The sequence below is a fragment of the Amblyomma americanum genome, chromosome 7 (genome assembly GCF_052857255.1).
Source record: "Amblyomma americanum isolate KBUSLIRL-KWMA chromosome 7, ASM5285725v1, whole genome shotgun sequence".
Classification (NCBI taxonomy): domain Eukaryota; kingdom Metazoa; phylum Arthropoda; class Arachnida; order Ixodida; family Ixodidae; genus Amblyomma; species Amblyomma americanum.
Window position 1 is genome coordinate 90,859,546 of NC_135503.1, and position 17,963 is coordinate 90,877,508.

The 17,963-nt window shown below is 43.7% G+C and overlaps 1 protein-coding gene and 1 long non-coding RNA gene across 2 annotated transcripts; both read right to left on the reverse strand.

Annotated features, from left to right (window-relative positions):
* Positions 1-2,348: 2,348 nt before the first annotated feature.
* LOC144097919 (uncharacterized) lies at positions 2,349-12,628 on the reverse strand. Its single transcript, XR_013307112.1, has 4 exons — positions 12,606-12,628; positions 10,457-10,556; positions 6,042-6,129; positions 2,349-2,415 (listed from the first exon to the last, which is right to left on the reverse strand). It is a non-coding gene; the product is annotated as an uncharacterized LOC144097919 (long non-coding RNA).
* Positions 12,629-13,614: 986 nt separating this feature from the next.
* LOC144099392 (uncharacterized) lies at positions 13,615-17,166 on the reverse strand. The gene is made up of 2 exons (XM_077632643.1): positions 16,924-17,166; positions 13,615-16,154 (listed from the first exon to the last, which is right to left on the reverse strand). Exons 1-2 carry the CDS (start codon positions 16,987-16,989, stop codon positions 15,669-15,671), a joined length of 552 nt encoding a protein of 183 aa, XP_077488769.1. The 5' UTR covers positions 16,990-17,166; the 3' UTR covers positions 13,615-15,668.
* Positions 17,167-17,963: the final 797 nt, after the last annotated feature.

Consider the following 17,963-nt stretch of genomic DNA (forward strand, 5'->3'; position numbering starts at 1 on the left):
ATATTTAAGCAAGTGCAATTTCTTCCTCTGCAGTAATTGAGACTGCCAAAACTAGCGCTTAAGGATTACAATTTCTTGATTTCCAGGCAGTGACCACATATTGCAAGCAGAGGCCTCTGCCACTTGACAAAGAATGCATGCATCTCCATGGTCCATTTGTCAGCGCGGACACAGCCATCACAAACTTCTGAGAAGACGGTTTGCCGGCTCCTGACTCATGTTTTGTTTTAGAAAATGCAGAAGCACAGCACTAGGACATACATGACAAGGGACTTGGCACGTGTGAAACTGCCATATAGCATCACTGGACCTCTCTGGGTGCCAACAAGAATGCACACTAATGCTGGTAAATAGTACTAGTTTAGCATTATTAGTTATGCTACAGAAAAAACCATGTTGATCCTGCACCCTACTTGCTGACAAATCTACTTTTGACAGCCGTACTGACGTGTCTTGGCAGTGTGTTTACCAGTGTGTGTTTACTGGCATCTTAGTATACTTGCACATAAACTCACGTTCACCTTCAGGTGAGCAAACAAACTTCGACAGAGGCACCGTGTGCAGTCATTTGCTTTGACAAGACATAATAGCAGTGCACTTCCCCATACACCTGGCAGCAACAAAGACAACTGACGTTTTCGCTCTAACTGAAGACTTCATATCTGGCTGCCAAGAGCAAAACTTACTTCTGAAGACTTATTACCTGTAAAATATTTCGCAGCAGGATGCTATATTTAGTAAAGTAAAATGGTGCCCCTCCCTAACTTTGCACATTAGCTGCACACATGCAACTGTCAGCTTCCTTGCTTGTTTAATATATTTCACAGATGCAGGGTTCCTTTTAGAAGTGTTACATGACAAGAAAAACTGTTCACAGTGATTTTTACTACACAATCTACGTTTAGACAGTTGCAGTCACATTTTGAGCAGAACACTAGCCAAGCTAAGTGCACAGTTCATAATTTCCAGCACGACTGACTGTGATGGAACACGCTCTCTTCAGGAAACTGACACACGCGACACATCTTTTTCCTGTATATAATTTTCAAAAGCATTATGGGTGTAGCCACTCCACAAACAGCTTAATTCTCTTTCTCATTTGCATGTGTTTTATGCTTTGTGTTCTATCCCAGAGTGCCAAAGATACCTACCTGCAGCATGACCAGAAATGGCCATAGTATCACACATCAATTTGAGACATCCATGGAATATCCATGCAACAATTTCTAACAAATGATCTGTTAGTAGACATCCTTTTAACATGAGTTATACAATATTATTGCATAACTCTATGTACGTTGCTGAGATGACAGCAGACGCCTTTGTGAGGACTTTCACTATCTGATATACATTTCGAGCATAAAACTGCTCGCTACCATCCAAGACATGAAATATCCACTGTGTCAAGCTCAGCTGTTTCCGTAAACAATGCATACTGCTGTAAGCACCAAAAAAAGCAATATGGCCAAGCTGCCAACAGGCACCTTCCAGCAGGAAATGTTTTTTTTTCGATCTAATACATCTGTATAATGTCCACAACAAAAGCAGGAGAGTCAACTCTACAAAAAGATATTGCCAGCTCAACATGTCTGTTGAATTTATCATCTGTTCCATTACAGGTATATTGACACCTGAAATAGTTTCACTCAACACTGTGCCTAACAAGATTCCATATATAGGGTGTGTAAATAAATGAAAAATGCATTATGCTCATGTAAAAATGTTAAAAATGGGAGTGTATGCAGAGCATACTGATGTCCCATGCCTGTCCCATATCGTCAAATTCCTGTTTCGTGTGTAACATATACTCTTCTTCCTTCACCTGACTGCATAGAAACACTGACATTGTTACTCGGTTTGGTTTGGTTTACGGGGTTAAACATCCCAAAGCAACTCAGGCTATAAGGGTTGCCGCAGTGGAGGGCTCCGGATAATTTTGACCATTTGGGGTTCTGTAACGTGCACTGACGTCGCATAGCACAAGGGCCTCTAGCATTTTACCTTCATCAAAATGCAGCTGCCATGGTCGGAATCGAACCTGCAGCTGACCGCCACAACCACTAAGCCATCACAGCGGCTATTATGTTAATCGAACTGCCATAATAATAGCACTACAAATCTATTTAGATCTTACTGCAAAACAACTAAGCCATGCCACACCTTTTTTATCACACCCTGAAAATTATATTTTAATGCAATTTACGATGCTCATGCAGTCAGTCAACTTGTTTCAAAAAATGCCGCCACCCATAGTGCGGAAAACTGTTTGACAAACCACCACAGGTATGTTTATAGTATTTGACAATTGTACCATTCTTTCTCTGAATAAAGCTCTATTTCATGAAACTGATGAGATGCTTGCCTATGCTTGCTTTATGCCAGGTTTTGAAGTTGCTGATCACAAAGCAGGCAATACTGAAACAAAATGAAAGAGAAGACAGCTTGAAAAGCGAGTTCTTCTTGTGACATCCAGAAAGCTCATTTGATTGTAGCACAAGTGCGGTTTACACTGCATCGAAAGCAAATGATCCAATAGGCTGTTGCAAAGGCAGTGACTTTTATAAATCTTGATGTTCACAAAGAGGACATGCTACCTGTAATGCCACCTGGCTGCAGTTGAAGCTGGTGACCAGGTATTAGGACATCATTAGCAGCAAGCAAAGCTCTTGTGGTCCTCACGTAATACCTTTAGTACCACAGCGAATACTTCATGAAGGCTAATTTTACTAAATCCTTTGTCGTGCGAGTCAGTTTGGTTTTGCAACTGAAGGAGGGTTGGTCCTCAACACACCAGCACTTTTGATGACACTGAACCAGATTTGCACAACTGAGAAATACCTTTTGGTGCCACATAGGCACCTATAGTTCAAGCTGGTGTTCACTATGTGTTTCTATTATCCCACAGCCATGTTTAGGGACCTTGGATGTCCATTGGCACATGTTCGAGGCAAAAGTGATGTTTAAAATGTTCATTAAAAACCATCAGCTAGCGAGGCTGCCAACTGCCAGCGCAGCAAGTTTAAGAAAAGTAGTTTCCCACGATTCTGCAAAAATCACGGAACTAAGAATTGTTTGTGGAATTTTGCACTGGCAGCCAAATTTTCATTTTTGATGCAAGTGTTGTTATAGAAATTTGTAGGAACATCAGAACAATGAAAAAAGCTTGGAGTTAGCAAGCGTGGCAGAACTTAATCAAAAATCACCAGTCCTATCTGCTGAGTCGCAAGTTTAACCGAAAGCTGCTCGAGAACTGAAATCCAGAGACAGAGACCTCACACTGCTTCTTTCTAAGCAAGATGAACAAGGTGAAGATTTCAACGTCCTGTATTTCTTAGCTGGAATAAAAGAAGTGACCCCAACACTTTCTTGCATTGCTCTCAAATATTTGTCTGTCAAAATCAACTCTGTTGACTCAGGGGGATCATTCAGTCATTATGGAGATCTAATATCAAACAAGCGCCATTCTTTGCGTGAAGACAACAGGAAAACATTACTTTATGGTGAGTTATAACAGCCATCTTCAAGTTAAGAAGAGAAACATCTGCAGCATGCAAAGCATGCATTTAGAAAGTAAACTTGCATGTTTGTTTAATGTGCCTTGTTTCCCACGAAATTTCATGGATTCTTAATTCTGCACCTGTGGAATTTAGAATTTCCACTGCAGAAAGTTAGGGGCCTTACTAATGCACAACATGTGTACTAGTCTCATTCACATACACCAAATTATTAAATAAACGCAAGTTACAATATGGTGTCAGAAGTATAATTTGAGACAAGAGACAATTGCTGTTAATGATGAAGTAATGATGAGTAGATTATAGATTGTGGGGTGTTATGTCCCAAAGTGATGTATGGGCCATGACAGACAGCGAGGGCTCCGGAATAGTTTACCTGGGGTTCTTTAATGTGCACTGACATCGCATAGCACACAAGTGTGTAAGTGTGTATATGCATTTCGTGGCCACCGAAATACAGCCGCTGTGGACGATATTCTACCCGCAACCTCAGGAAGCTGGCAGCAATGTCTTCGATGAGTGCTGATATAACTGCAAGGAAAAGGAAGGTGCCAGTGGACACGGCAGGGAAGACGACAAGGCGGCATGCGAACGACAGCGAGGACAGTCAACCTTTTGTTTTTCACCATCAGCACGACTTGACTTTCAGTGGTACAGAAGCCAACAGCTAAGCGTGTGGTGTTAACTTAAGGTACATCCACAAGTTGGAAGGCTGTCTGCATATGAGCAATGGTGGATGCATTGGCAAAGGCAGCCAAGAAAGCGACAAAGAAGTCAACATGGCACTACATGAGCAACACCTCAGCCATCCAAACTTCGGTTTCATGCCAACAGTGTAGTGCGACTTTCAGTGGCCAGAAGAGGGGACAGTGTGGTCTCGTTGCTCCACGAGGTACAAGAGAGTTTGCAACTGACTGAACAAGCTGGAGGAGCTCGAATGGATGCTCAAATGTACTGCCTTGGAGAAGACACAGGTGGCATTCTGGCAGCCTCAATACTCACCAATGAAAAAAGGAAAACTTTGAGGAAGTGACTGAAATCTCTGGGAGGTCGTTTTGTTGACAAAAAGAACATCATCTACAAATGTCCAAGGTTTTCTCACAGGAGGCAATAACCCAGAAAAACAGCACAGGGCATTTGTAACAGCCTTACACAGACTGGCGTCCGAGTGAAGGAACAGTAAAGGATGCAATGATGCATGATTGGCCGATTGTGAGCTTGCAGGATGCAAAGCTGTCCAAGACACTACATAGTGATCCCGACCTGACATTAGAGACAGCAGTGCTGAAGGCATGACAGAAAGAAGTGGTCCGGAAACAGCAGGCTGTGGTATGAACACAAAATTCGTCCAGAAAACAGTCTTCAATGCCAAGCACAAAGCTCCCAACAGAACGCTACTATTTTCAAACATGCCCAAGTGGTAAACGGAACAGAGAAATTTACTGCATGGTTGCGGAAGGGGCGGTGGAAAAAGAGGCCTATTAAAAAAAAAAAGCACCTCTCTACACTGACATCCAAGTGCTGTCCCAGTGGCAAGAGAGGCCACTGGCAGATAATGTGCCAGGCAAAAACACATTGACAACTCAAGACACGAGGGACTTTTTGACAGGCATGGAACTTAGGAGTCTTGCAAGTGAACAAGAACACACAAGCATGGAGCAATGCCATTGATATCACCAAAAAACTGATCCTTTTAAACTTATAGGTTGTACAACTGACTGGATTTGTGCCCACTCCCTTTCAAGATGGACACAAGGGTGGACGTAAATCCAGTGCTACCGAAAACTCTGAGACACAATTACAATGAAAGTATACAGTGTCGGAGAACAGCTGCTCAAGGTAGTGGGAAATTAAAAGACGTGCTCAGTTGTGGAGGGAACACCATACATGATGAGGTGCACATAGTTGAAGGCCCGGACGAACCACTGCTTTTTAAACTTGGGCTTGAAACATGTGCAACTTCAACAACCTGTGACAGAAGATCCAGTTGCAAAGTACAAAGCAGAGTTCACCGAACTGTTTAGTGGGCTAGGCGAAATAGAAGCAGAGTAGCGCATCAAGCCGAAAGCGGTCAGCCCGCAGTCAATCAGCACATTCCGTAGAATGCCCTTAGCACTGCAGAGTAAGGCTGAGGGACAGCTGAAAGTAATGACGACGGCATCATAAGGAATGTTGAAGGGCGGACCCCATAGTACTCATCAATGGTGGCGATCATCATTTTAATTAACTGCAGTGCCCAAGCTAGCATGCCTCAGGAGCGGGAATGAAAATGAACGAAGAAGCAGTGACTATAATATTCCCACATTTTTCACTCTTCCCGTGACCTGTGCCGAACTTTGACATTACAGCCATCGTTTAGCTGCTGAAACTGAAACGAAAACAAAATGAAAGAAGAAATTCGCAAATCGCAAATTACTTAACAGTTGTAGGTGAATTCCACATGGTGAACCCTATTAGGCAGTATTCCAAAAAAAGAAAACATGCAACCGAAATTCGTGCCTGAATTTCTTAGTATTGGAACCTTACCTTGGCATATGGAGACTTCCCTGCACATCTTTGTGGGACTGCATTGGCCCCGACCTTCCCTTGGCAACAGACCAGATCGTTCACCAATCTGTTATTTCAAATTGCATAAGCAATAACCACAATAATGAAACGTTTGCCAATAACGACAGAAACAGAGGTTGATATTCTGTGGTGTGAGAACACGTCCTTGCCTTTAAGCACATAATGTTCTCGTAAGTATGGTCCGCAGCTAATATGTTCAACACCGCAAAAACAAAGAGCCCAAAACTTTCTAGGCACTGACAAGAGACGAGCAGGTTCAAAGCCAGCCCATACTTAACAGCAAGTGGTGCTATTCAAAAGCACTGGTGAGCATATCCAATGTGACTGCAGCAATTTATTTCGTCATGGTTGAAAGCATGGTGGAGGTCCAAGCGACACCAGCCAGAAGTTGTATTACAATAATTTTATAGGCCTTTTTATCTCTTTAATTATCAAAGGGAAAAACACTATTTTGGAATGGTGCGGTTAAAAAATGCACTCAGACCAAAATTTAAACATTTTGCCGCACTGCAGCAGATCCATATGTAACTAAAGCAGCTTTTTTTTTTTAGAATATGAAGAAAAGAACAGGACAGTCATTGAATAGCATGAAAAAAAAAAACAAATCCTGGCAAAAGTCCATGTAACCAACAGAAAAATAAAAAAACAGTCAATTTATGCAAAAAAAAACTAAGAACAAGAAATTCCACGTTTTGTAGCTTGAGTCACAAAAGGTAATGGAAAGTTACAAAAACATTGCTGCAAAAGGGCCTGATCAGCATGAAACAAAGTGGCAGTCCATGTAACTGCTGCACCATATTTCTGAAGAGATCTCTGAAGGCTATGAACAATTTCACGTTTTACAGGAAGCCGCCGCGGTGGCTCAGAAGTTATGGTGCTCGGCTGCTGGCCCGAAAGACGCGGATTCTATCCCGGCCAATGCGGTTGCATTTCCATAGAGGAGAAATGCTAAAGGCCCGTTATACTGTGTGATGTCAGTGCAGTTAAAGAGCCCCAAGTGGTTAAAATTATCCGGAGCCCTCCACTACGACGTCCTTCATAGCCTGAGTCACTTTGGGATGGTAAACCCCATAAAACCAAGAAACCACATTTTACCGGCTTTGCAATAAGTGCTCATTTCATAACCACCTTCGTGCTTTCCACAGCAGACCTCAGTGGCCTGGAGCTCATGCTCAAGCTTTTCCTGAATAGACTGAGATTGAAAGTCTCGGTCACAACGGTCAATAAGTTGCTGAGAAAGTTGAACCTGAAAAAGACGATGGTCAGAATGCAAGTTTCTCAACTGCTCTGCTGGCATATCAGGGTGCTGTTTGCAATATGTCTGAAACAGGGTAAAACTGTTCAGGCTGGAATGGCAATGATAGTAGAAAAGTCGACCACTTTTCACCAGTGCACACAGTTCGTGCGGATGTTCATTTCCTAGTCAGCTGATTCAATTTGTTAGTCCAACACAGCCTGATTAAATGACCTTCAATTAGGGGTCGCTTTTTGATGGAAATTCCTTCTCCCAATGATTGCCATTTCTCCTTTCCAGTGGCAAGCCCATATACTGTAATATCTGTTAGCTATTTTTCCCACCTGTCTGAACTGCAGGTACAACACAGCCTGACATACACCATGCAGTGAACAATTCCTTGTTTTGCTTTTGCTTTCCCACATGCTCTATTTAAAATCAGATGAAAGCTACCACATGGAAGCACTTTTTGTTCAAGCACATGGGTAAACAAATCGCTTGACTTACAATAACGATCAACAAAAATGATGCAGACTTGAACAAAGTATACGCCCACGCTCCGACCGAATACAAGTCAAATATGAGAACTGGCCGTTTGTACTTTGCGGTGTAAACACTGAAATGCACATTGCAGCCAGTCTTGACGGCAGCTAGGACACACAGCTTGTAGCACCATTGGCGTGCGCGTAGGCGGGGGACAGGGGGGTGGTGCTAATCGACACAGGGAGGGGTGGGCGTAAATTATGCAGTACTACAGTCACCCACACTAACTTTTGTGCAGACAGCGCGATCGGGAAAGCGCTCTGTTGTGCATTTATGAGAATGGCCGCTGCCTGGGGTGCCCAATATATATTTCACAAACATGAGGAGTTTTTTTTTTTTTTAAGCGAAATTTATTGCCCCAGGGCAAAAATGATGGGCGAAGGTGTGATGAATGATGTAGTAGAGATTAAATTAATGGAAAAAGGTTAGCTGATTTGATGAATTCCAGAAGAGAATAATGGTACGGTCCCTGCATCCAGGCAATGTATGAAGCAGGGTTGCTTGGTGAAAGACCTGCTACCATCAGGTGCCGAATCGTTGTAGGCTTGAGAGCTGGGCAGTCCCACAGTAAGTGATGAATGTTGGCCTCAATGTCCTCGTGTTTACATATCGGGCACCCTGGCCGAGGAAACAATTCCCGGTACCGAGGCCACTTCCGAGTGATGGCTGGTGTGAGGGCAAACCCGACCCGGATCCTCCTAAGCGCAGCCTCCTCTGCACGGGTAAGACTGCGGGGGAGGGTTACTGCACACGGAGGGATGAGAGCACGTGTGCAGCGCCGGAGGAGTTTCTTTCTTGATGAAAGGAGGGTAAAACTGTCCAAATGGAGGAACCGAGGCGGTGATGAGTTTGTATTCGCAAGGCGGGTCGCTAAATCTGCCTGGCTTTGATAGGTGAGCAGATCCCGTGGGATGCACTCAATACGTACTGGCTGCGAGATGCGTGTCGTGAGCCGGTGGATGTCCTGACATATCGTTGGACAGCGGCTAACACGTCGCAGCAATTGGACAACTTGAAGGGCGTCAGTGCAGATGACAACGCGGGCCACAGGGAGCATAGTTATGTCGGGCACGGAGCAGAGTGCTTCTTGAACTGCAACGAGCTCAGCACAAAAGGACAAAGGAGGTTCCGTAAGCTGAAACCAAGAGGTTTGATTCAGGGCAGGTAAGCTGTTGTTGCTTTGCAGTCTTGTATGCTTGCGTCTACGTAGACAACAATGGATCCTTCAGGCAGGCAAGCATCTTGTTCCTCAAATTTCTGGCGAAGCAACGATGCCGAATGAGCAGATGTTGGCCGGCGATTATCTGCTGGCTTGTTGTCGCTGAGCTGTACAAACTTCCATGGGGGAAGAACTGGCGTTGGCGGCTGAAGAATGGAGTGTGACGTTGCATAAGTCCTCAGTGGATGCGTGGAGTGCGATAGACTGGCCTTAAGGCTGCGAGCTTCATGGCGCTGCTGCACCAGCTCATCAATGGTATCGAGCTGCACATTCTCTTGTAAAGCTATGATCGGTGTGATGCGTGGAAGGCACGTAATGGTCCTCATAGCCTCTCGGTTCACGGCTTCAAGGCGATCCCATTGAGCACTTGTAAGATGCTGAAACTGGGCTTGCTAAACAATACGTGGCCGCAGAACTGCCCTCACCAATTGCCGTGCAACGAACGAGCCTGCGCCACCAACTTTAGGGGCAATTCTTCTAGTCAAACCCAAAGCCTGAATAGCTTGCCTTTTTGCCTGAGAAAGCCATGCAGTCGCTGATCCTGATTGGTGAATCATTAAGCCAAGGATTTTTACACTCGGACTTTCCTGTAGTGGAGTGCCTGATAGACAAAGACGGATTGGACTTGCAGCAAATTTACGGCGTCCCCAGCGGTTGGCGACTGACGTGTATGTTGTTTTATGCACGGATAGCTGAACTCCGATAGATTATGCGTAATTACAGGTAACATCCAAGGCAGATTGAAGGGCAGCCTCCTGAGTACGGAGATCTTGGTGAGTCGTGATGTCGTCAGCGTACTGAAGAAATTTTGTCACGGATATCATGTAAGCGCCAAGCCAGCGGGATGAAAGCAATATTAAATAACGTCGGCGACAATACTGATCCATGACATGAGGAGTTAAACGCAGTTCATGGGAATGTGTACGCACAAGGTCACGTTTTTAGCCCTAGGCCACTTGTCAATGACACAAAGTGTACTCCCCAGTGCGGCGTTCGAGGGCTGTGTTGACGACTAGGTTCTTTTATCTGACATGCACTCCCACACAGATCGCATCCTCGGGAGTTTCTTCCATTCCTTCATTCACTGACAAGTGCCTATCTGGATTCGCCGATGCGGCATCGATATACTTGCTGTCAGAAAAACTAGAGAACTCTGGGAAACGTTTGATGCCCATAATTCTTCAGAGAAAATTGAAAACAAGCCTGAGGTATTTCACTATACAAGTGATGTACTACGTGAGCATCTGTGCATCCGTAGCTCTTCGCGTTTCCACAGAGGATCTTGATTACTTTTGCCGCTAAAAACGAAACACAAAACGCACAAAGCGCTTAGTGCTACAGCTGACGCTTCTCATATGAACAGTCCACCCAACTCACCTCCGATGGCAAAAAATCTCGCTCTATGAAGCAAGGTGCAATCCAGAACGTCCCAACAGGCTCCTCTGTTAACACTCCGCGCCATGTTTTAAAAAGCCCTCTTGCGGAGAGTAAAGAAACCGAAACCAAAACATAGTTCTTCAGCGACAAATAGAACGGTGTTCGGAACTGGCCGCCAAAGGGTTTCACTCTCTTGTTCAAACTGATACGCCTGCATAATAGGTTCAGTAAGGAAAGAGTTGAGCTAATACTTCAACAAACCATTGTATGAAACAGCATAGCATTTACACAGCCTTAATGTAAGAGGAGAGGAGATAAAGGAATGTTTGCTTTCCTCTGTTTCTTACACCGTGCTCTGTACTAAAGAGCTTGATATATGCAGATATTTTCATATGTGGAGGTGTGGAGCAACATATTTAATGCTCAAAACAATACCCTTCTAAGTGTTGTTTATATGTTCTCTAGATTAAATTTCTATCGTTTAGAACATTATTCATTCCAATAACTGCACTGAACTGTTTTTTTTTCTTGCATAGTGCCGTTTTGCTTTCTCTTATGTGCAGAATTATTTAGGCCAAATCAAGGATTATTCGTGCTGAGAACTAGCACACATTACAGGTTGTTTTGTACATTGTGGTCTTAATTATTTTTAATTCTCTATTTTCTCTATTTCGCATGAAACATAAATTTTTGTGTCATATGTTTCTATTGCAAAAATATATATATATATTTTTTTACGCAGCTAGGTACGCCCAAATATAGTATTCCTGCTTTGACTGATTGGGCCAACCTAGCTTTAACAGAACCATACATTTTAAACAATTAAAATCATATTACCTTTGCTGCCACATCTGAACTCTCTTGCAACTATAAAGGACTGTATAATGTTGTAATAATAAAGCTTTGCGTTCACATCAATGCATTTTCATTTTACACATCAGATATGTTTTATTCTTCTTCTCCACAGATGTTTAGCATTATAGCATTCACATATATGTGCATGGACAATTTTATTTTTCAGTGCAACTTCACTTCAGCTAGGCTGAGAAACTACATCACCGTATGCAAGCATGTAGATGTGATGGCACTTCAAAAGTTTATGATGATATTGCTTTTAGCCGATGCTGCTTTCTCGATCCAAACCAATGTATCCAAAGTCTTTTTTTCTGAAGCATCCTTCTGTTGCCACCAAAGTCGACAGTAGCTTAATTACTCTGTGTCCAGTTATGCAATCTTATATGGTCACCGGTTCTATAGTCAAGCTGCATCACAGCTTTTCTCCTGTTCTCCCCACCACATATCATTTGTCAGTCTTCTATGCATATATATGTGGTGAAATGAAGTGAAACTTTTCTCTTGGATGACTAACTATATTGCAGCAAATACTGTGAGATGAGTTAAGCCTTAACGTTCTCCTCACTTCAAGAGCCTACCATCCCAATACCTGTTTCACATTAATTTGAACATGTAACTATAATTCTAACTAAAATTAACATTTAACTAAGTACCAACAGCTTTTGAAATCAAATGCTTGGCCCCTTGGGAATCTAAAAACTTATATAGTATTTGGAATTAACCATGATTGGTAATACTATCAATTACCACTCATGCTGTGACACAAAAGCAATGGAACAGAACATGCCAGACATGTGCACGTACACCACTTCCTGTCAGTGTGTATTGGACACTGCACAGTGGCAGGCTTGCACTGTCAAAAATAAAGCAACGGAGCAGATTTTTAACAGTTTCTTTTGAAACCATAAAATGCTCAACCGGCTAGCTGTGAACTGTGACTGCCCTCATATGTTGTGTTGTACTCTTCCAACAAGAATGCCTTTCCTGAAACTGCTACAGAACTGCACTTTGCTGCTTCTGTACAACAGGAGCTTTGCATGGGTGAACTGCCCTCGAATTAGTCAAGTTGCAAAAGCCAAGACAGCTAGCTGCTATCGTTCCTGGCTTTTTGTTGTACACAAACTATGATGCTGCACATGGTTTGAACCAGGCAGGCATCTACATTTTTAATGTGATAGTGTTAAGGCTCCCATTCTGCAGAAAATCCGGCGTCGGCATCGTCAGGGTTGCGAGGGAAAATTCCCAGAGAAACAGCCTGTCATGTAATCTTGCGGAGTCATCACAACCTACTCACCGGATTGTGAGCATACTGACCATCGTGGCATGTGGGAGTTCAATTATTGGTCACGAGTGGTTGCTCAGGAAGAGAAATCTGGGCCGCACATAGATCACTGCCGCGAGCAGCTGCCATCGCAGGGCAATGGTGCATCGTTTAACCGCTGCACCACTGCACCAGGAGTGGTACGAGGACTCCTAGGGATCTATGAATGTAATGTCGAGAAAAACCAATTCCGCATGTATGGGCATTAATGCATTAATGCTATCATGTCATACCCTTACAGTGGAGCTTAACTGTCCCCTCAAATTTTTTGTTTGAATCTGTGCACTCCTCATCAGCCATGTCTTGGTGCCATGATGTCTCGGGTGCCATCATGCAACAAACACTTGCTGCAGTTAGCAAGCAATGCTGTGTTGGGGAACAAAGCGATAACTGCTTGCATGTATGTGAGGCTGTCGCTTGAAAATTGAAGATTTTATGCTGGAAAAAACAAAGATCCGACAAACCGTAGTGTCACTTCTCACCAGACTAATATATAAACAGTACGCACGACATAAAAGGCATTAACACACTCACTAAATTTCTGAATTCATATGAATACTTAACCAGAAAACTTGTAAGCAAGGCTCCAGATTTTGAACCATAATCAAACCAGCTATTGCAGCATTAGTTACAAACACACACAAATATTAATATGTCCAAGCTCTGCAGGCTGCATATCGAAGAAGGCAAAATGCTAGAGGCCCGTGTACTGTGCGATGTCAGTGCACATTAAAGAACCCCAGGTGGTTGAAACTATCCGGAGCCCTCCACTACAGCATCCCTCATAGCCTCAATCGCTTTGGGACGTTAAACCTTATAAAACCAAACCAAATTAAAATGTAGAATGAGAATTCAGGCAAGTTAAACAAAAGTACTTTTCGCACAATGCTCCAGCATGATGAGTAGAGTAGTTACTAGTTGCAGCAGATGTGTTTTCCGTCAGTGTCAATAACTAGACACGCTGCTGCCAACAAATTTGCAATTCTGTGTTCTTAAATGTTTATTTATCTGTAGCAAATCCCTGCATAAGCATTATAACAGAACAACACCAAACAGTGCTCTGCAGGCATGCGCACAATTCACTTGCTCAGAAACAAAACGCAGAGATGGTACATTCTGCAAGATTCAGAAAAAACAGACACACTCAGTTCAAGACTGCATCACGTTCTCGCACATCTCATTCTGCTATCTCCCAGCAAAAGCCCATGAACACTTCACAGTGAAGTTGGCTGACCTGCAGCTTGTGTGAATGGATGTAAACACAAAAGGTATGCACAAACAAGGATTCAGTTGATTAGAGAAGATGTTGCTCACTAAAACAGTTACATCTCATCACAAGGCAAGGCTCTACAAAGTATTACAGATATACAACAAGAGTGACAAGCACTAAAAAAATGTGGTACATAAGAGATTTTACAATTTACAAAACGGACACATTCAATCGAACATTATCATGTAGCATGGTGCCTGAGCGGCTATGGCGTTAATTAACCACGCATGGGTTCAATTGGCAACATCATTTCAATGCAGGTCAGATAAAAACATGGCCTTGCACCAAGGCTTCCGAGCCACTTAAAAAGCCATTAAGGAAATAAGTTAGCCTATACAATAGATCACTGCATTCTAAAGACAAAGATACTGCTTTGGAGGAATGTGGAGGAATGCGAAAGCATGTGTTTTGAGGAAAGGAAGGTTTTTTTTTTTTTTTAGGAAAGGAAAGGATGCAGTGGCTCTCAAATCTGGACATCTGGGTGGACACTTCAACCAAGCCTTAAAGCATGCAACTGAAGGTGCATATGTCATTGGTCAGAACCTGGCGCTTGTAGACTGCATGTTCTTACCCGTAAACTACAGGCTTCAGTTATAATGCCATTCGAAGGGTGAACGGGCAGTTTAAACAATTCGATATGAACAATGCAGACAGCAGGACACAATACTGCCAACATACAAATTAAAAATTGAAGACAGGCCAAACAAAACACAATTACAATTATGAGATTACTAGAGTTTAGCTGCGTTTCTTGCTATCATCTTTTACGCTGCCTTTGCTTCACTTCATCCATCGCCCATGCCTCATCTTTTCCCATCATGTCTATTAGCGCCTCGACTCTTTGTCAACTCCATTTGTGCTTCCACTCACTTTTGTTCACATTAAAGTTATTCAACAAGCTTTTTCTGGCCACACTGATCCATTACCAGCAGCAAAGCGCGCATTAATTGCAGCAGAAATTCAATTTCAAAATTGTGCCTCCATTTAACTTATATCAGGACCAATAAGGCCTCCACGAACACTGTTGAAAGTGAATCGTTTTGTAGCTTAGCTTGAAGGACCACTTAAAACAAAAAGTCTTGATACATTGTACTTTGCTTACGAAAAGGGCCAGCGGTGGCGATACCTGTATTCAATTTTTTGCCGTTTCCAAACTTGACAAGAGCTTCGTTTTCAGTGAAAGTAGTGTCTTTAGCATTGAAATGCAGTAATCTATCAACAGAAGCCAACTTCAATTCATCATCAATGCCCTTAGAGGTATCCACTAAAGCCATTAAAAATGCTTTCAAGTACTCTGTTTTCAAACTGGATGGTTCAAATGAGACAGAGAATGGTTTAATGTGAGCAAGGATGGAAATGAGTAAAATGTTTTGATCACAGTCAGAAAGGCAAGAATAATGGGCAAAACGATAGAGCTGAAATCAGGCTGACACAAGAATACATCGAAAAGACACTAGAAATTTATCCTAGGCACGACTCTGAAAGCAATGATTACATGGACTTTCAAAAATGCACTTGTACTAGTAGCAGGCAAGATGAAATTCAATTTATTAAAAACAGCTGCAACAATGGCACATGCAGCCACAGTACTTGCTGCCACACACTTGCCTATGTCCTCTAGGCAGAAGCAATGAAAGGTTCTCACTGACGGCCCTGACTGCACAGATCAAACAAACATCTGCAACATTTCTGTGCGACTGTATCAGCTCAATAAAGAAATGTTTGACATTTCAAAACAAATTGCATATGCACATCAGAAAAATTGACTAGACAAACTCGCACCACTTCTCCAATGTCTTTAGAGTCTCGAGGCAAAATTTCTTGGAAGTCGTCTCGAGTTCAATGCATTTCTGCTCAAATCGGCCGATTTGTTCCTGCAGGCTCTCGATAATCACGTTCGAATGGTGCAGCTGCTCCCTGAGGCGCGCAATCTCTTCGTCCTTTTTTCGAAGAGCCTCCGCAGCATCTTGGGGCTCTGCTGCACTACCTCCAAGTTCTGGATCAGCAGTGCTGGGTGACGCTACTTGGCCAGAGCATTCAGCGACAGGACGACACTCGTCGTGAGGACAGACACGGGGAACTGCCGTTGGAAGAAGCCTGCGACCTCGCGTGAAAGTCTGGGAGAATTCATTGTTTAGGAAATGCCTAGAACAGATTCGCGGCTTTCTTAATCTTGGTGGCAGCTCCTGTCCTAGAGCAGCCAACCACAGCTTGCGACGGCGGGGGTTCTTTGGCAGGGAATGGTAAGATACCTGTGTAAGAAAGGACAGCATTATGGCAGCAACATCTACAACATATTATTTCCTCTTGTGTGAGATTTATAGGCTTTTATATGCCTAATACAACACTGGTGCTATGATGCCTGCCTTGCCAGAGGGTACAGGTTAATGTTGACTGCGTAGTGTTCTTAATAATACACCGAGAGCTGCCTATCCATTAAAGGTATTTTTCCGCACTTGTATAGCTCTCCGGAGGCAAGTTTATGCGGCAATGCGGCTTGTGTTTTTCTCTACAATCGTGCGGCACTATAGGTACTCAGATATAGTGAAAAGCTCGAAAAACGTAAAAAATGCCAGCAGCAAACAGGACGTTACTGAATCCAGACGGACGCGTGTTGCACGCAAAAGGACGCACTAAGCGGAAAATCCCTCGTGCCCGCGGACCAAACCATGCAAACAACCAATGCGCGTTATTTCGATCAGCGGAAATCTCCGAACGATTTCTTACGACGTTAGCAATGAAAACAACGCCTGCAACTGCGATTATTTGTGGCCAAGGAAAGCAAAGAAGTCAACAAGAAGCACGGCACGACTGCTGCATCCGACGCTGTTGCGCGACTGCGAGGTCATGAGGGTACACAAAAGCAAACTAAGTATTCCACGTCAGGAGCTGCGGCTTATATAGCCGTGGCGTCCGAACATGCGCATACGTCTGCGCGAATGAGGCAAGCGGCGTCTCACAAAAAGCGTCTCATATGTATTTAAACTCCTCAAAACTGGAGTTGCAACCGAGTGATGATACCTTGTGGCCGTAGCAGTCCACGTTCCCTCGTTGCTGGCACGAAGACAAGCAGCACTCGAATTCCATGACAGCCGCTGGTCGGCAAAAGAACCCAGGTTACGGGGCAGCGTCACGCAAGCACATGCAACGCACGGACGCGATGGATATACGGCCTACGCGACGGTCAGCCATAGAGCTACTACTACCACAGCGGAGTCACGTGTGGAGGCCCCTGGAGCAATGCCGGAATGCCCCTCAGCTGATAGAGAGGAGCAGTCTGAAGTGGGCGCAAGTGAAGTCACCGGAAGTTGGGCGGCATGTCCCGGAAGTGCTGGGTCTCTTGTACATTTCAATGGAAAAAGTCGCGTCTTTCGCGCCTTCGTTCTCAGTTATTTGCGTTGTTTTCGTGTGATATCTGCTGTTATATGAAGGGAACAAGCAACCTGAACGCTAGAAATGTGAGCATCGTTTGGGAAACCCTGTAATTTCAGAAAAACCTAAGTAAACAGGCATGCAGGTCTCACCATGCCGCGGCAAAGGGGTACGTGCATTAAACACTATTTTCTGATCTGGTTCTTGTCTTACGAGTGTAATTAGGGGAAGTATTGGAATGACGATGAGCCTAGGTCATCTTAAAAACAAATTTTCGTGTTGCAAAAAAAAGGCAATGGCGCGGAAACCCTGAAACTACATCGTCCGCCACAAACCCGAAACTGAAACTGCGGCAGTTGGTTTTTGGTGGAATGGAAATGGCGCAGTATCTGTCTCATATATCGTTAGGTGTCCAACGATATATGAGACAGATACTGCGCCATTTCCATTCCACCAAAAACCAACTGCCGCAGTTTCAGTTTCGGGTTTGTGGCGGACGATGTCTTTTCTCATTGACGGCAGGTGGTATTTATCGCTTTAGTGTGTAATTTACCTTCCAGACGTGCTTTTAATCTAACTCAATAGCACAGCGATGTTTCACCTACACAGCACCAGAGAAACGACTGACGAGAAAGACGAATGCAGCAGCGCATGTGACAAGCGCAGTTTGAAGTAAACTGTGCCAAGCA